The 22,788-nt window shown below is 43.5% G+C and overlaps 1 protein-coding gene across 1 annotated transcript; it reads left to right on the top strand.

The window, feature by feature from the left end:
* The first annotated feature begins 340 nt into the window (after window positions 1–340).
* LOC141148458 (zymogen granule membrane protein 16-like) lies at window positions 341–12,582 on the top strand. The gene is made up of 4 exons (XM_073635948.1): window positions 341–499; window positions 8,786–8,863; window positions 11,231–11,363; window positions 12,114–12,582. The coding sequence occupies exons 2-4, from the start codon at window positions 8,809–8,811 to the stop codon at window positions 12,439–12,441; spliced, it is 516 nt and encodes a 171-aa protein (XP_073492049.1). The 5' UTR covers window positions 341–499; window positions 8,786–8,808; the 3' UTR covers window positions 12,442–12,582.
* Window positions 12,583–22,788: the final 10,206 nt, after the last annotated feature.

The raw sequence follows: 22,788 nt of genomic DNA, 5'->3' as shown, positions 1-22,788 counted from the left end.
GGGGCAGCTCGCCGGAGAGGGGGAAGCACCGCGGAATAGGAAGAGGCAGATTAGGAAGACTGCCTAGCAACAGGGGTTTCTGGTAAGTAAAAAAAAAATTTTTTTTTCAAATTTTTTTTATATATTTTTTTGAGAATGTTAATGTATTTTTTTATTTTGGGGTGGTCCTCCGCTTTAATAGATATGTCAGAACATGTTTTTTTTCCCTCAGACATGTCTAGTGGTTGGAAGTGATATTACCTAATTTCACGAAAGTTAATCAATAGATTTTTTTTCAACCAATGGAAAAGAAGTCATACCTTTTGGGCTGGGCTTATTATAATTTTTATGAGCCTATTGTCCAATATGGTGTATATATGGAAGACACTCAATGAGACACAGAAACTCCAATCATCAACTCATATCTCTACATTCATTAAGATTCCTTGACACCCTATGCTTTGAAACTCTGAGGTCGCAAGAAGCAACTCCTCCTTAAGCAGAAGCCATCTTTGGAAGGGTAATTATGTTGTATTGATTTTACCTGATATTCTTTTGTGTTCTCTTAAACAATGATTTATTGAGTATTATACAGTTGAATAATTATTCTCTCGAATCAGTAACAGTCTTGTAGATTTTTCTCTAAGCTTCAGTTTTTCAATTTTTCATTTCATAGTTTCCACGCTATTGACATAACAAACGTCTAAATTTATTTCACATTGTTAACGACTTACTTACCTGCAGTATAGTAATGGTTGAATTTGTGAAATAGACGTTCTGTCTAATTATCATTTTTACAAGGTTATTGATCCTACAGGGAAGTTTATCATTTCTGTGTCATTTAAAAAGTACAACACTCCCATTAGCGGGAGTCCCAATTGATAGTGAAGATTTTATGTAGCACAATCAGTATTTTTAATTTTATGGAACGTTTGTTTTTGTCAACCACTATATATATATATATATATATATATATATATATATAAAACTATCTCTGTATGAATACTTGTCTGGTGAAGAAATCTCCTATTTTTAGTCTGTGTTCATATTGATTGATCCGGTATCTTAAAAATTTTATCATTTAAAAATTACTCATTCATAAATACCGTGCAGGAAAATTATCCTCATAAGCACGACACTATACTGTTCTATTACAACGATACAGGGTCTTGAAGATTCCACGACGGCCAGTGGAGACCATAAGACCCCTTTCACACTGGGTCGTTTTGCAGGCGCTATTGCGTTAAAAATAGCGCCTGCAAGCCGACCCGAAACAGGCTTTCACACTGGAGCGGTGCGCTAGCAGAACGGGAAAAAAAGTCCTGCTAGCAGCATCTTCGGAGCGGTGAAGGAGTGGTGTATACACCGCTCCTTCACCGCTCCTGCTCATTGAAATCAATGGGGCAGCGCCCACTATATCTATACGGCAACACAGAGGCACTTTGCGGTGGTTTTTAACCCTTTCTCTGCCGCTAGCGGGGTAAAGCGCGGTAAATAGCGGCGCTTTACTGCCGACGCCCCCACCACCCCAGTGTGAAAGGGGCCTAAGAGAGGTTATAATCTTGGGGGGGGGGGGGGGTGTCTACATTCCTACACACAGTTGGACTATGGAGAACCAATGTAGTCACCCTCTAACAGGATGCCAGATCACAGTAGGAAAAGATAAGGAATGTGAAGATTTTGAGGAGGCTGAGAGCAACAGAAGGGACTTCTCTGAGTTGACAATACATACATAGAATTTAGTGCCCCTTTAAATGAATAATCTTCTTTTTTTCATACAATTTAAAAGCAAATAATAATAAAAAAAATCCACAATAATTATCAAAAGCAATGGTCACCCTCTTAAAATAGACATCTTGTAAAGAACTTTAGGAACAAAATATGCTGGACAGCCACACTCAAATATCCACCTTTATTGCATAAAAACAAGGACAAAAGTCCAAAGCATCCAAGTGAACACAGACCAACACGCACAGCTAACGTGTTTCACACCTGATATGGTGCTTAATCATAGCTATGAGATCCTGGTGTTGTCCACAACATATATACAAAGCCAGTCCTCACATGGACCTTTTAGTCCAGTTTTCCCAACCATGGTTCCATGGATCTCCAGGGTTCCACCAGAGGTTTCTAGGGGTCCCTAGTTGAATGTACTGTATCTTCTGCCTGACAGTGCATTTCCTGTGTTAGAGTGACAGTGCTGCTCCTCTGTAGATACAGTATGTATTTGAGTGTTGTCACCCTAGGACAGGAAATATGTTATTGGCAGGATCATTTTTTGTTCCTGGGTGTAGGTGCATGTTAATTATGAGGGAACAATGATTGTAGTGAAGTACAGGTAAGTGCTAGAGCAGGACTCTTCAGAAATATGGTAAAAATAATGTTTAGAAGAACATGACAAAAATGACTCCTAACTTGCTAATGATAGAATTCTATTTAATTATAATGAATCATCTCTACACCACTAGAGTGGCCTCATGTGCTTACATCTACTTATGTAGAAAAAGTCAACCAGCGCAAACCAAAAACCCTAATCAAACAGCAGCTGTGATACTGAGGGTAAATTTATCAAATCCCAAAAATTGCATCAAAGAAAAAAGCAGTACAGAGCATAAAATAATAAATAAACAAAGCTAAAAGTCCAGTATAAGCAAAATGCAGGCAAAATCCAGTGGAGGAATCACTGGATTTTGCCTGCATTTTGCTTATACTGGACTTTTAGCTTACATCTACGTAGCCCCGGAAGGATTTTCCCCCTTAATGACCAGGCCATTTTTTGCGATACGGCACTGCGTCGCTTTAACTGACAATTGCGCGGTCATGCGCCTCTGTAACCAAACTAAATCGACGTCCTTTTTCCCATAAATAGAGCTTTCTTTTGGTGGTATTTGGTTACCTCTGTGGTTTTTATTTTTTGCACTATAAACAATAAAAGAGCAAAAATTTTGAAAAAAAAAACAATATTTAATACTTTTTGCTATAATAAATATCCAAAAAAAAAATGTAAAAAAATTAATTTCTTCATCTGTTTAGGACAATATATATTCATGTTTTTGCTAAAAAAAAAATCGCAATAAGCCCATAATGATTGATTTGAGCAAAAGTTATAGCGTCTACAAAATAGGGAATAGATTTATGGCATTTTTACTATTTATATATTTTTTACTAGGAACAACAAAGTGTGGCGCTAGTAAGGTATTAGTGAAAAAGCAACAAAACACAGTATGTAGTGATAATATAAAAGGGGGGGTCGTTACCCTAATGTTGAACCCGTGATATTCTCAAAAAGTATAAATACAGAGGTATCTCCTCAGAAACAATGAAAAGTAAATAACTAGTGAAAAATAAATATAAGGAGTATTGAAGAATAAACTACATATAACTCATAATAATCAATCGTGATACAGTGAATCTATTGTGATGAAAGTGACCCAAATAATTAAATGACCTAAAAACCGGATCAAAATGAATATATTATGAATAACACACATAGATGTAGTATAGGTAAATTCAACAGTATGTGTCTATCAGGCTCATTATGTAGTCCCAAATCCTCAGACAAATAAATATATGAAATATTAGTGTCCGTCACTGCAGAATGAGTTGGTCACGGTGTCTGTGTGACACTGTAGGTGCTCCCGGTCCTCATATGTGTTAAACAGGGACTGTTAGGAACATCTCTGCATGTGGGGTAAGATCTTCTCTCAACATGACAATATCATCTCAGGCAGGTAAACATAAAATGTCCTTACCAGACAGGGTGGACTCACAGGCCGTTGGCGGTGAGTCAGAAAGGCTTGTACCGAAAATTAGGCTCAAAATGGGCTGGATAGCGCAGTAGGTAATGGTTAGGGTAAAACAAACAGACCTGACGTGTTTCGTCCTCTAAGACTTGTTTCGTCCTCTAAGACTTCTGCTGGGGTATGAATGATGAAAGTCATACCCCAGCAGAAGTCTTAGAGGACGAAATGTGTCGGGTCTGTTTGTTTTACCCTAACCATTACCCACTGCGCGATCCAGCCCATTTTGAGCCTAATTTTTACCGCCCAGTTTTTATCATTTGTTGGATAAAATTTTTTGTAATCTTTATGCCAATAAACTCCTTAACGCTTCAAACGGATTTACACTATGTGGAAGTTTTTCTTTTGTTCCTTGCCCCTTCATGTGGATGGTCGTTGATGAGGTGGTATCTGGCTGGTGATCGAAGCTGGTTCGAAAGGACACCTGGGTCCGGTCCATCCCACTCAGGGACACTACATACTGTGTTTTGTTGCTTTTTCACTAATACCTTACTAGCGCCACACTTTGTTGTTCCTTATATATTCACAATAGTCAGATTGTTGTGTTGGCGGCTTTACACAGCGATCAGTGCCATAAAAATGCACTGATTACAGTGTAAATGTAACTGGCAAATGTAAATGTATGTGTCAGCACACGTCCCTCACTCCAAAACAATCGAGCATTAATCTGCATGTTTACCCCCTAAGCATATATCCCCCCTCCTCTCAATTCCACCTCCCTACTGAAATTCCCTCTTTCCCAGCACAAATCTTTGCCCCCCCAGCTCAAATCCTTTCTCTCCCCATATGCCCCCAGCATAAATCCCTCCCAAAAAAAAACATTTTTTCCCCCTCCTAGCACAAATCCTCTACCCCTCAAATGTTCTTCCTGAGCACAAATCCTCTCCCCCCTCCCATTCCAAATCCCCTCCAGCACAAATTCCTTTCCCTATCTATCCTAGCACAAGTCCCTCCCTCCCAAAGTTCCCCTCCTAGCACAAATAATCCCTGATAGCACAAATTCCCCCCCCCCCCAAAAAATAAAATTCCCCTTCTAGCACAAATCCCCTCCCCCCTCTACTATATCATGTTTTCTGGCACAAACCCCCAAAATTACCACTCCTAGCACACTTCCCCAAATTCCCCCTCCTAGAACAATTCTTACCCCCTGCTCCTCCCCCCAAATTCCTCCTTGCAACACAAATCCCATTCCCCAATCTCCTTGCGGTACCTCACATGATACCACAGTGCCCAGGGCAGCTTCCCCTCCTGCCCACCCCTTGATCCCAGCCCTGGCATCAGGATTTTATCAGGACAATCCATGACTCGTTTCCGGATTGGCTTGAAGTCTCACATCTCTTTCTGCAACAAAGTTCTTTACAAGATGTCTATTTTGAAAGGGTGTTCATTGCTTTTGATAATTATTGTGGATTTGTTTTTATTAATTGCTTTTAAATTGTATTACTAAGAGAAGACTGTTCATTTAAAGGGACAATACACTCTATGTATGTATTCTTAACTATGAAAAGTCCCATATGTTGCTCTCAGCCTCCTCGATTTCCTTCTCTTTTGCTGCTGTGATCTGACTTCCTGTTAGAAGGTGACTACATTGGTGACTACGTTGGTTCTTCATGGTCCCATTGTATTTAGATACGTAGCCACCCTCTCTTGCTCCCTCCTTGCTCTTGCTCCCTCCTTAGACTATAACCTCCTATATGTTCTCCATTGGCCATTGTGGAAACTTCAAGATCTGTATCTTTATAATAGAACCGTGCGTAGGCTACATCGGACATTTGCTGTCAGAATTTCCGACAACAAATGTTTGAGAGCTGGATCTCAAATTTTCCAACAACAGAATTTGTTGTTGGAAATTCCAAGCGTATGTATCCAATTCCGAGGCACAAAATTCCACGCATGCTGGGAATCAAGCAGAAGAGCCCCACTGGCTATTGAACTTCATATTTCTCGTCTCGTCATACGTCTTGTACGTCACCGCGTTCTTGACGTTTGGAATTTCCAACAACATTTGTGCGATCATGTGTATGCAAGACAAGTTTGAGCCAACATCCGTCGGAAAAAAAATCCATGGTTTTGTTGTTGGAATGTCCGATCGTGTTTACGCAGCATAAGAGAAGCAACCCTGTACAGGGGGTCCCCTACTTACAAACATCCGACTTACAAACGACTCCTACTTACAAACGGAGGGAGACAACAGGAAGTGAGAGCAAATCTACCCCTAGGAAGGGAAATTCACTCCTGTAAGAGCTATTATGGGGAAAAGGTACCTCCACTGATGCTTTATCACCAAGGCTTGTTTCCACAACAACCCAAAATTTTCAAAATCCAATTGTCATTGGGACAGAAAGGGAGGTGAAATCTTCTGAACAGGGACACAGACAGCAAAACAAATGTTACAGGGGTGTTAACCCTTCCCTATGCTATCCAAAAAGCTTAAAAATAGTTTTTTTGGCTGGAGCTACACTTAAAAAATGTACCTGTTCCGACTTACAAACAGATTCAACTTAAGAACAAACCTACAGTCCCTAACTTGTTTGTAACCCGGGGACCCCCTGTATATGGTACAATTATATATATATATATATATATCTATATATATATATATCTATATAGATAGATATATATCTATATAGATATATATATATATATATATATATATATATATATATATATATATATCTATATAGATATATATATATATATCTATATATTTATATATTGATATATATATATATATCCTATGAGCTACATCAACTGCTGGTGCCATGACTGTTGGCTCTCGCTGAGTTCCACCCATAAGGAAGGACTCTTTTCATTGCTGTTCATGGTAGAAGAAGCCTCAGTGGACGCACACATCACTGAGAGCATGAACAAAGTTTATGTGAGTCGGTCAGTACTGACCATCCTTTCATCCCACATTATCCATGATTATAACTCAGGGTCAAGCTATATAATTTTTTTCATATATGGCATTGTTTCCCCCCCACTGGAAGCCCTAAAATAGTTTTCAGGCTTTGGGGAACCCTTACCTCAACTAAGTCATTAGGGGTGAGTGGGAAAAATGACGCTTACATTGGTAGTCAGTGAGAAGAATGCTCCTTACATTGGTGGTTCGTGGGAGAAGGAGGAGGACACACTGAAGGAGCTGAGAAGAAGGTGGAGGTCCTGACTGTGTGGGATCCAGGCCCTGGTTAGAATGTGGATGTCTTTAGACTGAAGATTATTGATAGTTTTTGGGCGATTGGAAGAGCCAAGGGGAAACTTAAAGGATTGAAAGCTGAACACAAATCATTCAGGGCCAAATACTGCCATGCCTGGAGTAAGAATTGTTTAGCCATGATGCCAGAGTTACAACAAATGGAGGAAAAGATAAAGAAACAATCTTTATTACTGTAAAGTTAACATCCAGAAGTGATACTTTTACCAAAAAGTTTGATAATGAGAGGAGATGTCCAGCCAGACATCAGCAATTTCCGTGGATCAGCAGCCTCAGGTAACAGACAACCCGGCTCCATCTGCCTCTGCACCTTTCTCCCCATGTCAGGGCTGGGAATCGCTAGCGGAAAGCAGCCATGGGGTTGAGAGTGAGCAGGGCACCCTAAAGTTCATCCAGCAGGTGGAGTCACCCCTGAGGGCAGACAGTTTTGTCTTTTCTGATGATCCCTCAGAAGTTCCTAAAGAGGATGAGCAGAGGAGATACAAACCAGCTAAGCCAGTGCAAGTGGAGAAATCTCAGTACACCATGCTGCCTTCCAACATATCTGACCCACCGGCTGTGATGGATGTTGCCTGTGGAACTTTCTGCTGTGGAGAAACCCTGTGCAGACATGGAGAGAAAACCGCTGACAGGTGTCACCAGTAGTTCCTCTACAGGCAAGATGGCTGTCACCTCCAAAGAGTCTGCTTCACCTGACCCTCTGTGGGTTCCAGAGCTAATTGATGCTGGTGGGGGAGGGGATCAGCACAGTGCACCATGTGGAGTGGAGGCATCCATGGAAGTCTCCTGTAATGATTGTGAAGATGGCGGGCCAGTGAAAAGTCTGAGTGTCTGATATGGCAAGCTCCCGACTTATCCATATCTGAAAATACTTCGGCAGTGGCAGGTGACAATGGAGGATATCAAGCCCCTCCCAAGGAAGCTTCTGGAGAAGAGGATTTTAGGCTCTGCTTTCAGTGTGTAACTGGCCTTAATGGATTGCACAGGCTCCGTAATGATAGAGGTGTTGCATCTAATCAATTTGGAAAGAATCCCTTTGAAATTTAGGGATAAAGCCTGGTTCGCTTTCCATAGAAGGCTCTATGTGAGAGGGAACCTGAAGCAACCCCCTGTGGATGGTTGGGATTGTCCTAGAGCAGAGTGTGTTGGTAAAGTGGAGTCTATAGACCACTTTTTGCTCCAGTGTCACTTGTGAAGAATGGGAAGGGAAGATTGCTCCTTACATTGGCGGTCTTTGGAAAGAATGCTCCTTACATTGGTGGTCAGAAAGCAGAATGTTCCTTACATTGGTGATCATAAAGCAGAGTGCTCCTTACATTGATGGTCAGTGGGAAGAATGCTCCTTACACTGGTGGTCAGTGGGAAGAATCCTCCTTATATTGGTGATCAGTGGGTAGAATCCTCTTTATATTGGTGACCAAAGGGAAGAATGCTTCTTACATTGGTGGTCAGTGGGAAGAATGCTCCTTACATTGGTGGTCAGTGGTCAGTGGGAAGAATACACCCCTTATGTTTGTGCCCAGACTGCCACCCTTACACACAGCTAAAAAAAAATAATTGTAGTCACTCTGCTGGCTTTGACAAGTGGCATTTGCCCCAATGTTTTAGGGGTTCTGTTAGATGGGAGGTCAGTCAGCCACACTAAAGAATCCCTAGCAACCTCTGAAGGGACCCTGGTTGAGAATGACTGGTCTAAGATAACAAGTGGTACTCCCAGTAAAGGTCTGAATTGTTGTATGAATTATGGTTTTGGTTTACAGTAAATTGTATTAATATAATCCATATCTTCTAGGGTGATAACTTAAAAATACCAGGATGCTGACCCTCCTGTGTGTGTGCTTCTTGCTGGGCTCCACAGCAGCTTTGAGTGGTGAGTATGGGTTATTACAGCACCCTATACATCTATTGTACTAGTGGATTGTGATTGTTGATGATTGGTTAATGAGGATGTTTAATGATGATGACTGATAGTGATTTTTTTCCCACTATTTATCTAGTGCTGACACTTTATGCATTACTTCATGAGGTACATGTAGCGCTGACAACTTTTGTTTTTAGTCATAAGTGTGTTATAAAGGTATAAATTGATCTAGTGCCATCTAGTGGACAATTAAAAAGGTACAACACTTTTATGTTTCATGATTAAGAGAAGTGACATGGAAGTGATTGATTGTTTACTTCTGAACGTAAACTACGACCTACCCACAATGCTCCTGGACAAGAGAAGAACTGAACTGCATTATGGGAGGGTGTAAAAGGTTTGGGAGCGGCCATCTTAGGCCTCTTGTTCCTAGGACGTGTGGCCTGCCAGCAGGACTCTGTGGGTGTGTGTGTGTCCCACAGGGTTACAGCCTACCTTGTGAAGGAGCAGAGCAGCAGCAAGGATCCTGCCATCGTATTACAGTGTGCTGAAGCAGCAGAAGTGATTGTTCCGGAGACCTGTGGGGGAGGTAACCGAGGACTCCTGGTCTTTAGTAAACGGAACAGTGTGACGGCGTGGTGGTGGCTCCATACGGACGGAGAACTGCTGAAACGGAGACATCCATCTGCCGGATCCCGTGTGGTGAGAGGGTTAACACCTTGAAGTTTGTTTAATACTACACACACACTTAGAACTTTTACAGATTGTTGCTGGGACCGATAGTCCCACGGAACAAGTTGAGTTGGAAATATTACATTTGCTTAGACTGCAATATTCAAGAGCTGACACTGGATGTCTGTCTTCTTCGTATAAGAACACTTAATCAGTTTGCTTGATTACAATTGCCTTTTTTGTATTACCTTACACTGTGCAACACCTCAGAAGAACTCTCTGTGGATTACAATTACCATTTCATAGCTAGCGAAGATTGAAGACGTCAAGACTATTGCCCCGTACACAGATTTTCCGACGGAAAATGTGTGATAGGACCTTGTTGTCGGAAATTCCGACCGTGTGTAGGCTCCATCACACATTTTCCATCGGATTTTCCAACACACAAAGTTTGAGAGCAGGCTATGAAATTTTACAAAATCCGTTGTCGGAATTTCCGATCGTGTGTACACAAATCCGACGCACAAAGTGCCACGCATGCTCAGAATAAAGAGATGAAAGCTATTGGCCACTGCCCCGTTTATAGTCCCGACGTACGTGTTTTACATCACCGCGTTCAGAACGATCGGATTTTCCGACAACTTTGTGTGACTGTGTGTATGCAAGACAAGTTTGAGCCAACATCCGTCGGAAAAAATCCTAGGATTTTGTTGTCGGAATGTCCGATCAATGTCCGACCGCGTGTACGGGGCATATCTCTTTTATTGTAGGGCCCTGCATCTAGTTACAAAGGGTAGTGACTTTACGGTTTAGAGCAGGGGGAGCTCCCTGGTATAAATATATATTTAGATATATTTGTGTATGTCACCAAGACTGTCATAACTATTTACTATACTGTTACACTACATTGGTGTGATAGTGTAGTCACTGTAATAACTCTTTATATAAAATATATCATTTACCCAAAAAAGAAGTTATTTTGGTTATTACAGAAGTTTGTGTGCAGTGTTGTTATTTCTCCTGCAGGTGGAGCTACAAGCACCCAGGTAGAGGTAAATATAAATATAAGTGTATATTGTGGGTTAAAGTTGGTACTCATATCATTACAACACTGCACTACAGCTGTGTCAAGGGGATTGAACAACTTACGAGGGGTGAAAAGAATAGAGGACAGGCCCAATAATAAACCAGCAGCTCCACCGAGAGTTATTGCTACATACATAAAACCATTATATGTGTTTGGAATCCTTGTCATCAAGAGCCCCTCTTAATGGGCACAGCAGGTGTACAGACCTGGAAACTCAGTGCAGGATAGTGGGAACCCCTCATAATGGGCACTGCAGGGGTACAGACCCAGGAACTTGGCACAGGGATGGTGGGAACCTCTCATAATGGGCACATCAGGTATACAGACCTGGGAACTCAGCACAGGGATGGTGGGAACCCCTCATAATGGGCACATCAGGTATATAGACCTGGGAACTCAGCACAGGGAAGGTAGGAACCTCTCATAATGGGCACAGCTGGTGTACAGACCAAGACATTGAGTGCAGGGATCTCGTTTTGGTAAGCTGTGCCTATTTAAATTGCTTTCACAGCAATCTTACATAGGTGGCGTGGCTGAACTCTATGCACATACAATATACACATTTCCTGTAGGAGACTCCTCCCTCTCTGACCGCTCTTCTCTCTTGCACCTTTCAGTTCAGTCGCGGCGCTCTTCCTTCTCTAACGAGTTTGGCATTGGTGGAGGTACAGCTTTCTCTTTCTCTTCGGATCAACGGAACGGGCAAATAACAGGCTTTCGCATCAGGGAGACTACCGCCAATATAGTTGGGTAAGTTCCTTCAGAATATCACTCGTCTACCACACCATCTTCAGCACATTTCAGGTATACACATATAATTCAAATCTGTAATATAAGTTCCTGTCAGGTGATTTTGTCTAGGCTGAGCTGAGGTCCTCAATCTGCTGCAGGCTAGGGGAAGCATTTCCTCAGTCTCCTCTCCCCTAGTGATCAGACTGCAACATTGTAACTTTGTAGCAAGTGATAAGGTGAGAAGCTGCAGCAGGGGCTCAACTGTGTCAGACGTTTGTGAACACCTCTAAGACCTGTATAGACACCAGGATTTACATAACTGTGTCATCTCTGAGCCAGCATCTCCAGAAAGTAGATAGTAGCCCTGGATAATCTCTGAACAAAGATGGTGCCAACCGTCTGGAGAAAAAAGCAGATGAAGGCTTTGTCAGGGGGAGTACTGTGATTTTATATATTTATTTCAGGTACTTGTATAGCGCTGTCAATTTACGCAGCACTTTACTTACATAATATACATTCACATCAGTGCCCTCAAGTAGCTTACAATCTAAGGTTCCTAACTCACATTCATACATACACATAGTAGGGTCAATTTAGGCAGGATCCTCTGTGATCTCTGTGAAAGGTAATAAATACCTGGAGGGGTTACACAGACACATTACTGAGCATGAAATGGTAGGCTCTGATTTCAGTATTACATCACAGCTCTTGGAAGCATTACAATACTGCTGGTTCTTTTTTCTAATATCTTCATATTGTTCTCTCCAGGATCCAGCTCCAGTATGGTGATGTCTGGGGGCCTTTTTACGGATATTCCATCGGTACTCTTTTCGAGGTCTTGCTGTTCCGTGGTGAAAACATCACTCAGGTGTCGGGGAAAACCGGCTCTTATGTGAATGAGCTGATCTTCGTGACAAGCCGTGGAAGAATATTCAAATTCGGGCAACCATCGGGAACAAGCTTCAATGACGTTCCTTTGTTTGAGGGTACTGTACTGCGCTACATTAGTGGGCGATACACCCCCAGCCTCCTGACCAGCATTGGCTTCCACTGGGGCACCCAACCCAGCTGCTACAACTGTAGGGCTTCTAAGTGACCTCAAGAACTGAGGAGAGCCAATCGGAAGCCCAGATTACTTCATTGGCCTTTTGGCTTTTTTTTTCGTTTCATAATGCCTTTTGACTTTTTTACTTTCTTCCTTTCCAGCATTCTCTGAAATAATAAAGCTTTGAAATCATTTTTTTTGTTTTCTGTTATGTTTGTAGAAGCTCTTTAAGTAGCTGTTACCAAATGAGAAATGTCCAAAAACTCAGTTATAGATACAGTATATTAAAATGATATTTTTATATATTTGCACTCACACTTACACTAAAATAATGTTCAGGTCTTGGGAACCCCTGTCATGGAATGTTAGCAGATTGGTGGTCAGTGAGAGATATCCCCCTTACACCGGTGGTCAGTAGAAAGAATACCGTATTGCTCTGGTGGTTATTGGGAAGAATGCTCATTACACTGGTGGTCAGTAGTGATGACCTTTGGTTTGGCCCAACCAACATGCAGTGGCCATGTAGTGGAAAGAATGACCCCCCTTTACAGGCAACTAACATGATCATTAGTGGTCAGTGAGGGACATTCCCCTTACACCAGTGGTCAGTGGAAAGAATGGTGGTTATACTGGTGGTTATTGGGGAGAAGGCTCATTTAATTGGTGGTCAGTGGTGATGGGCTTGGGTTTGGGTTCAGTCCGCAGCCAAGTTTGTCTGAACCTGGGAGTTAGCTGTCATTGTTGGGCTGTCACTCTGGAGGCTATTAGTTTGTCACAGTATATTGGTGGTCAATGAGAGATGTACCCCTTGCACTGGTGGTGGAAAGAACATCCTGTTACATTGGTGGTTATTGGGAAGAATAGCCATTACACTGGTGGTCAGTAGTGATGAGCTCAGAATTGGGGTTTGGGTTTAGTCTGTACCCAAGTTCGTCCTAACCTGGAAGTTAGCTGTCATTGCTGGGTTGTCACACTGGAGGTTATTTGTGAGTCATACTATATTGGTGGTCAATGAGGGATGTCCCTCTTGCACTGGTGGTGGAAAGAACACCCTGTTATGCTGGTGATTATTGGGAAGAATGGCCATTACACTGGTGGTTATTTGGAAGAATGGCCATTACACTGGTGATCAGTAGTGATGAGCTTGGATTTGGGCTTGGGTTCAGTCCGCACCCAAGTTCGTCCAAACCTGGAAGTTAGATGTTATTGCTGGGCTGTCACACTGGGAGTTAGTGGTGAGTCATACTACATTGGTGGTCAATGAGAGATGTCCCTCTTGCACTGGTGGTGGAAAGAACACCCTGTTACACTGATGGTTTTTGGGAAGAATGGCCATTACACTGGTGGTTATTGGGAAGAATGACCATTAACTGGTGGTTATTGGGAAGAATGGCCATTACATAGCTGGCCAGTATTGATGAGCTTGGGTTTGGTTCTTCTGAACCCAGAAGAATGGCCATTACACTGGTATTTATTGGAAAGAATAGCCATTACACTGGTGGTTATTGGGAAGAATGACCATTGCACTGGTGGTTATTGGGAAGTATGACCATTACACTGGTGGTTATTGGGAAGAATGGCCATTACACTGGTGGTTTTTTGGAAGAATGACCATTACACTGGTGGTTATTGGGAAGAATGGCCATTACACTGGTGGTTATTGGGAAGAATGACCATTACACTGGTGGTTATTGGGAAAAATGGCCATTACACTGGTGGTTATTGGGAAGGATGACACATACACTGTGGTTACACAGGTTGAATAGGAAGTGTGTCCTGAGACACGATTGGTCAGTGTGTCCTAAGACACGATTGGGAGTCCTAAGACTCCATTGACAATTGGCTCTCAGGAGCTGCTAGCTGCTTGGCTGGGAGGAGAACCTTATGAGGAAGATTACAAGGATCCGGGGTAGGGCTGCTGCTCCTCGCTCGGGGCCTTTGCTTCTCCTCCCGGCCGAACAGGAAGTGGGTCCTGAGACCCAATTGGCCGTGAGTCATAAGATTTCCTGGCCAATTGGGTCTCATGACCCGCTTCCTGATTGGCTGGGAGGAGAATCAGGAAGACAATAGAGAATATTAATTCGCTATTGTCACACAACTGGGTGGGCTTGAGGCGCAGTGCTCTGCGCCCTGAGCCCACCCTTTTTTGAAGCCAATTGGAGCCTGAGGCTCTAAACATGTGCTTCACACCTCTGCGCCCTGTATGGATGGGTCCGTCGCTGGTTACATCACTTCCACATTCAATGTGAAACATGTCATCACTTTCACACCTGCAGACCATGTAGTGTTTCCATATGTTTATCCAACCCCTTGTATCTGTACTATGTATCTCTAGTACATACAGTGTATCTCTAGTTTCAAACTAGTCTTGCTTTTTAAAATTGTTCTGCTGCTGGACAACTGTGCACTGCATTATCTTGTAAGAGCACACCTGCTTGTGCCCTCCATCCCTACTACATTATTTCCTAGTCTTAAGCTGGCCATACATGGATCAAAATTCAGCCAGTTCTGCAGGGACCTCCAGGGGACGCCTTCTCCTTGTCAGAATGCAAAGACACTTGCTCATCAGAACTGTGCTGGCGTCGGCCATTGTGGGCCGGGCCACTCGCCCTGCATGTGGGGGTACCTTTGGCCGTGCACATGCTCATCAATACCCAGGGCCAGACGGGGACTGCGGTCATGTGAGAATCAAACATTAAGGCAGTTCCCCAACCTCAAGGTGAGCCATGTCACTGTGTGCAGCAATAAAAGCACGACGTTCCTCTAAAACATTCTGTCCCATGTGACTACACACGAATAAAGTATTACTAAACCCAGTAAATATAAACTGCTAAATATCTTTTCTCATCAGCAGTATATAGCAGTCTTGTGACTTCTATCAGTGTCTGGTTAAAGCTTGAAGGAGGAGTTTTCATTTTCCCCTGATTGCCCTATCAGAATGCAGGACCCCTGACCCTCTGTCTGGACAGTGCTGATTGGCCCTGTGCTGTTTGCATTCACCCTCACAAGAGAAAAAAAATTCTCTAGCAATACACACCAGACTGAGCATGTGCAGCTTGTCACCTAGACTCCGTTCTATCCAGAGATAGATTTGGGGCAGTGGAAGAAGAGGAGGATGAGAGAAGACAGGATCAAATAGCCTTTTTACACAATGCAGAGGATTCCTTCCTTCCTCTGTAAATCCCATGTGGAAGAGAGAGCTGTGAGCCCTCCCCTGGTATTTATGTGGCTTACAGCAGGGGGCAGGACTCATAAAGCCCGGAAAAAGAGTCTAGACACACTTAACCTCTTCCTATTTCAGGCAGCCTGAACTACACTATATTGTCAAAAGTATTGGGACACCTGCCTTTACACGCACATGAACTCTAATGGTATCCCAGTCTTAGTCTGTAGGGTTCAATATTGAGTTGGCCCACCCTTTGCAGCTATAACAGCTTCAACTCTTCTGGGAAGGCTGTCCACAAGGTTTAGGAGTGTGTCTATGGGAATGTTTGATCATTCTTCCAGAAGGGCATATGTGAGGTCAGGCACTGATGTTGGACGAGAAGGCCTGGCTCTCAGTCTCCGCTCTAATTCATCCTAAAGATGTTCTATCGGGTTGAGGTCAGGCCTCTGTGCAGGCCAGTCATGTTCCTCCACCCCAAACTCGCTCATCCATGTCTTTACGGACCTTGCTTTGTGCACTGGTGCAAATCATTTGGTGGAGGGGGGATTTTAGTTTGGGGTTGTTTTTCAGGGGTCGGGCTTGGCCCCTTAGTTCCAGTCAAAGGCACTCTTAAAGCGTCAGCATACCAAGACATTTTTCATGCTCCCAACTTTGTGGGAACAGTTTGGGGGATGGCCCCGTCCTGTTATAACATGACTGTGCACCAGTGCACAAAGCAAGGTCCATAAAGAGCCACCCCCAAACTGTTCCCACAAAGTTGGGAGCATGAAATTGTCCAAAATGTCTTGGTATGCTGACGTCTTGGACAGCCTTCTCAGAAGAGTTGAAGCTGTTATAGCTGCAAAGGGCGGGCCAACTCAATATTGAACCCTACAGACTAAGACTGGGATGCCATTAAAGTTTATGTGCGTGTAAAGGCAGGTGTCCCAATACTTTTGCCAATATAGTGTATCTGCATAGCTACATAGTGCAATTAATACAACAGTGGGAATAATATCAATGGCACCCCACGTGCATCGGCTTACACACTGCTTTATCATTTGAAGTTTTTTCATTCTGAATGAGAATTTGATATAAATTGGCCAGCAGCAGAACAACTTTGCATAAGTGAGAACAGGGACAGCCTCAAGGAACTGCTGGGCTCTGAGGAAGAATGTAATCCTTCGAAACGCGTCAGGGGCAGTGGCCCCTGACACCTCCCCCGTTACCATCTGGAGTTTATCGGTCTTAGACCAATCGCTGTCATCTGGAGACTGTTTGCATCACAAGTTTTTTGCCAATTGTTTGCGAGTAGTTTTATAATATACTTTTAAATAAAAATACATCCAAGGATAATGCACAAGACTGGTGCGCCCCTCTTTTCTTTTTCCCTCTGACAGCCACAAGGAACCATTGGTCAATTTATATTCAGTGGTCAATGCAGGTCTATTACCCATACCTCCCAACTGTCCCTGATTTCGAGGGACTGTCCCTGATTTGGAGCAATGTCCCTCTGTCCCTCATTCCTCCTCATTTGTCCCTCATTTTGGTCTGATCTATATAGTTGTATATAAAATGCACTTTTTATCTTTCAAAAAGTATTTCCTAGCACTAAACCTTTCATCCAATTTCTAAATTGCTGCATTTGTACCTTTTAAAAGCCAATATAAAAGAATAGTAGTGGTAAAAAAAAGCACTTGTGGATTTAATTAACCTTTTTTTGGGTTAATTCTCCTTTAAGGGGGTGTGACAGGGGGCGTGTCCTATTCCTACATACATTTGCTAGTAGGTGTCCCTCATTCCCATCTCAAAATGTTGGGAGGTATGCAATTACCACTTAATATACTGTAAATACTGCTAAAATTACCTGAAAAGGGTGTTTTTTTTACTGGAACGAAGTAAGTTTGTGGTGCTGCTGCTGTATGGAAGCAAAATTAATTGTAAAAGGAAAAAGTTAATTCCATAGTCAAATACTCCATACTGTTCAATAACCATGTACAGTTTCAACCACTTCAGCGCTGGAAGATTTACCCCACTTCATGACCAGGCCATACGGCACTGCGTTACTTTAGCTGACAATTGCATGGTCGTGCGACGCTGTACCCAAATAAATAAACAAAAAAAGACCGACAATTTTGAAAAAAAAAACATTTTTTACTTTCTGCTATAAAATATATCCCATAAAAAATGTAAAAAATCAAATTTCTTCGTCAATTGAGGCCAATGTGTATTCTGCTACATTAAAACAAACTTCTATCAGCGCAAATATTAATAACCTTAATCACTATGTATTGATATGAATAATAGGTGATATAACAAAATCCCACAAAAAAAACAAAAAACTGAAAAATGTCCTCCTACCTGGCTGCTGCACACACAGAAAATGTGCAAATGATAATAACCTTAATCACTTCAATACCGGGCACTTATACACCTTCCCGCCCAGGCCAATTTTCAGCTTTCAACGCTGTCGCAGTTTGAATGACAATTGGTCATCCAACACTGTACCCAAACAAATTTTTTATCATTTTGTTCCCACAAATAGAGATTTCTTTTGGTGGTATTTGATCACCTCTGCGGTTTTTATTTTTTGCGCAACAAATAAAAAAAGACCGAAAATTTTGAAAAAAAACAAGTTTTTCTTTGTTTCTGTTAAAATTTTTTGTAAATAAGTAAGTTTTCTTCTTCAATGACGGGCACTGATATGGCTGCACTGATGAGGTGGCACTGACGGGCACTGATGACGGGCACTGATAGGTGGCACTGATGGGCACTGATAGGTGGCACTGGTATGCGGCACTGATGGGCACTCATAGGTGGCACCGATGGACACTCGTAGGTGGCATTGATGGGTACTTATGGGTGGCACTGATGGGTACATATGGGTGGCACTGATAGGTGGCACGGATGGGCACTGATGGGCACTGATAGGTGGGCACTGATGGGCACTGACAGGTGGCACCGATGGTCACTGATGGGTGGCACTGATGACACTGATTGGTGGCACTGATGACACTAATGGGCACTGATTGGCACAGACTGGGCACATTGGGCACATGTGGATGGCCATGGGGTACATACCTGGCCATCCACATGTTGCCCCTTCCCTGGTGGTCCTAGTGGCGATCCCTGGTGGTCCAGTGTGGTCATCTGAGGGGGGGGGGGCTGCGCTGAAACACAATCAGCGCAGACCCCCCTGCCAGGAGAGCCGCCGAACGGCTCTCCTCTGCTCACGTCTGTCAGACGCGAGTGAGGAAAAGCCGATCAACGGCTCTTCCTATTGACATCGTGATCAGCCGTGATTGGACACGGCTGATCACGTGGTAAAGAGCCTCCGCCGGAGGCTCGCGGTGGCATGTTATCCTGCTGGATGCCCTATGACGCCCAGTCAGGATAACTGAACCACCGCCCGGCCGTCATCTGCTATAGGCCGGGCAGGAAGTGGTTAATCACTATGTAGTGATATGAGTAGTAGGTGATGTGACAAAATCCCGCCACAAACCAAAAATTGAAAAACACCCCCCCCCCACCTGGCTGCTGCACACACAGAAAATGCATTCACTTCACATATAGAATATACATAACAAAACAGTGTTGCACTTCCTAAATAACTACCAATAAATCCTCAATCCTGATTAACTTGCAGTAAGGCAAGATACTGAGTGCACAATCAAATATTCGTGTTCCCTGACTGGGAATAGTGATCAATACACAATAATGAAATATATGTGTTCCCTATATGGGAATAATGAAAAATAAACAATAAAGATAAAGTCCACACACTCAAAAAAAAAATTGAATAAAAATAAGAGTTCAAATGCATAAAAATAATCCTCAGAGTTTTCTGCACAAAAACGCACAACACACCACCAGTGCATAAACGTTGAAAATGCAAGTGCTCTCCTCCACCTCAATATCCTAGCCCAGGGATCTTCAAACTACGGCCCTCCAGCTGTTGCGGAAGTACACATCCCATGAGGCATTGTAAAACTCTGACATTCACAGACATGACTAGGCATGACGGGAATTGTGGTTCCTGAACAACTGGAGGGCCGTAGTTTGAAGACCCCTGTCCTAGCCGCTCACCTCACGTTCTGACCCCTGTTTCACCAGAAGGTCAGAAAAAGCAGTTCCCTCTCAGGGATATAAACGAATCAGCTGGTCATGGAGCTCCTACTGAGTCTGCGCTGCCTCCAGCTGATTAGATGGATACCAGCCAGCACAAATTCCCTCAATGGGGTCCGGTGCACATAGGAACAGAAAAGGCAAAATCTAGTGCTCTCTGTATATCAAAACTGTTTATTTCCTCATAAAAACATTAAAACGTTACTCACAAACGCAGCACTTGAGCAGTGCAGGCTCAGGATGCATATAAACGACAAGATGCTCGCGGGGTGACATTGCCACTGCGACTTCTTCCTCCTATACGCGTTACGTCAAATGGGCTACTACACCACTGTGACTTCTTCAGTAAGGGTTGAAGACTGGACGTCTCACCGCTGTTTAAATAGACTAATAATCTCTAATCAAGTGTCTTTCATCATCACTTCCTGTTTCTGGTCCGGCCCACCTTGCTGAACCAAGACGCCCAGTCTTCAACCCTTACTGAAGAAGTCAAGGTGCTGTAGTAGTTCCGGAGCATCTTGTAATAAGTGTGCAATATTGTTTATGTACATTGGTCTCCTCAGCCACACTGATCATTTGCATACCTCCCAACATTTTGAGATGGGAATGAGGGACACCTACTAGCAAACGTATGTAGGCATAGGACACGCTCCCTGCCACACCCCCTTAAAAGAGAATTAACCCAAAAAAAAGGTTAATTAAATTCACAAGGGCTTTTTTTTTTAGCACTACCATTCCTTTATATTGGCTTTTAAAATTTACAAATGCAGCAATTTAGAATTTGAATGAAAGGTTTAGCACTGGGAAACGCTTTTTGAAAGATAAAAAGTGCATTTTTTGATACAACTATATAGATTAGACCAAAATGAGGGACAAATGAGGAATGAGGGACAGAGGGACATTGTTCCAAATCAGGGACAGTCCCTCCAAATCAGGGACAGTTGGGAGCTATGCATTTGGGCTAAATAGACCATCACCAACTCCTAAATAACTACAGGTCATGGTAGTAGAATTGCCACCTAATCCCTTTAAAACCAAAGACATAATAGTTAAATATTAGTTCTGTGGCTGAATAAGGTGGTAATTATACTCACTTGGTGCCTTACTTGCAATAAATTCCCCTCAGAACCTGTGTAATTCATATGTATTCGGGTTTAAAGGGATAAGTTGGCAACAATACATGGTAGACATGTAGCATCCTCCTTTACTCAGGCTGCTAGGCTAAAATCAGTTTTTGGCTTCAATATAGTGAGTGGCGCACTGATTTATTTGTTTTGTCTGATCAGTTTTTCCTAGGCTTGGTGTTTGATTTCTCACACCTACTTCTGGATGAAGCTTCCAGAATATAGGGCTGGGAGAATCAAATGTCCAGTACAAATATTTATCATGCCCCAGCCAATCTCTGGAAGGAGGCGTCGAGAAGGTGGCTGGGGAGGTGATTAAGGTTTGGCAGGCCTTGCCAGAGTGTTCTTTCCTCTTCAGGGAGGGTTCCAGTTCTCTTGGGGCTGCTGCCCCTGGAGGTAGCTTTACTGAGTCAAGGATGCAGTCTGGGCCTCAGCAGGAGCTGGGCTGAGGACCTGGGGAAGACTGTGAAAGGGTTTGTGCTGGAGGGCACTGTTCTGAAGTCCTGGTCTGGAGAAGGATCTTTGAGTCTCACTCACTGAGGATCTACCTGTGGAGGCTGGGTGGTAGACAGCTTATAGGACTATGTGAGTAAAGATCTTGCTTTGGATTTTTGGGGCGTTCAAGTGCTAGAAGGGAGTTAAGTGCCAGAGGATATGGACTGGGACTGCTCTTAAAGAGTCTTAGACAGTGCTTTTTTTCTGCAGGAACGTGCCGGCACGCCGTACCGGCACCTCCGCCAGTGCACTCCCGTGTCTAAATCTGTGAAGCCTGCTGCGCTGTTGCCTGTAATAAATCAATGACGGCCATGGAGAGATCAAATGCGGAGGCACCTCTGCCAGAGCACTCCCCCGCCACTGGGGTCTCCTCCGCCAGAGCACTCCCCCACCGCTGGGGTCTCCTCTGCCATAGCACTCCCCCGCCTCTGGGGTCTCTTCCCTGCCACTGAGGCACCTTCACCAGAGCACCGGCGGCCTCTGGTGGATCAAACGGCTGCAGCCTATGAGAGCGGAAGGCGGAGTGACCTGCACTCCACTCCGCCTCTCAATACGGATCGACCGGAAGCTCATTTGTGTATGAGAGCGGGGCGATGTTCGGGCGGCCGCATGGTACTATCGGTGGATGGTTGGTGTGGGTAGGCAGCCTATCCTCCTCCTCACTAGTCTCCTTTTAACTGTTGTGTGCTGGAGACTGTGGTAAAAACTAAAGATTTTAGATTCTGGTGGTGCCAATGCTGCTGAATGGGGCTGCTGAGAGACTGTCTCTTGCTGGATTGGACTAGGCTGTCTCTTGCTGGACTGGGCTGCCTTTTACTTGGCTGGGCTGTCTCTTGCTAGACTGGGCTGTCTCTTGCTAGACTGGGCTGTGTCTTGCTGGACTGGGCTGTGGCTGTCTCTTTGCAGGACTGGGCCATGGCTGTCTCTTTGCTGGATATTTGGGAATGTCTCTTTGCTCTAGGTTCGCCACCTCATCCCTTTAAACCCGAGCACACAATAATTACACATGTTCTGTGGCTGATTAAGGTGGTAATTAAACTCATTTAGTGCCTTATCTGCATTAAATTAGCATCAGAACCTGTGTAATTCATATGTGTTCGGTTTTAAAGGGATGAGGTGGCAACCCTACTTTGCCCAATGTATAGGGGCTGTTTATTGATGATGGAGAGATCTATTCTTGCTGTAGTGGGTCTAGCACTTCCATAGGCCTGCGCACAGGGTGTGCCAGATGTGCCTGGGCGCACCCTAATCCGGGGATCGACAAAACGTCGACTATGTTCTACCCATTAATTATGGGCAGGTGACGGGTAGACTGCGAATCTGCCTTGCCAATCTCCAGGAAAAAAAATAATATTGTAAAAAATAATAAAATAATAAAAATACAAAACTACTGACAACATCCACTGCCCTACTGACACCAATCTCTGCTCCACTGAAACTGTTCACAGCTCTACTGACACCGACCTCTGCCCTACTGATACTATCCACTGCTCTACTGACTGACACCAT

Source organism: Aquarana catesbeiana, linkage group LG06 (genome assembly GCF_042186555.1).
Source record: "Aquarana catesbeiana isolate 2022-GZ linkage group LG06, ASM4218655v1, whole genome shotgun sequence".
Classification (NCBI taxonomy): Eukaryota; Metazoa; Chordata; class Amphibia; order Anura; family Ranidae; genus Aquarana; species Aquarana catesbeiana.
The sequence above is the reverse complement of the archived record's forward strand: the minus strand, read 5'-3'. Positions and strand labels throughout refer to the sequence as shown.

Coding starts and splice junctions, on each gene's coding strand:
- LOC141148458 (XM_073635948.1), top strand. CDS start 8,809: ATGCTGACCCTCCTGTGTGTGTGCTTCTTGCTGGGCTCCACAGCAGCT. Junction 8,864..11,230: donor CTCCACAGCAGCTTTGAGTG/GTGAGTATGGGT, acceptor TGCACCTTTCAG/TTCAGTCGCGGCGCTCTTCC. Junction 11,364..12,113: donor ACTACCGCCAATATAGTTGG/GTAAGTTCCTTC, acceptor TGTTCTCTCCAG/GATCCAGCTCCAGTATGGTG.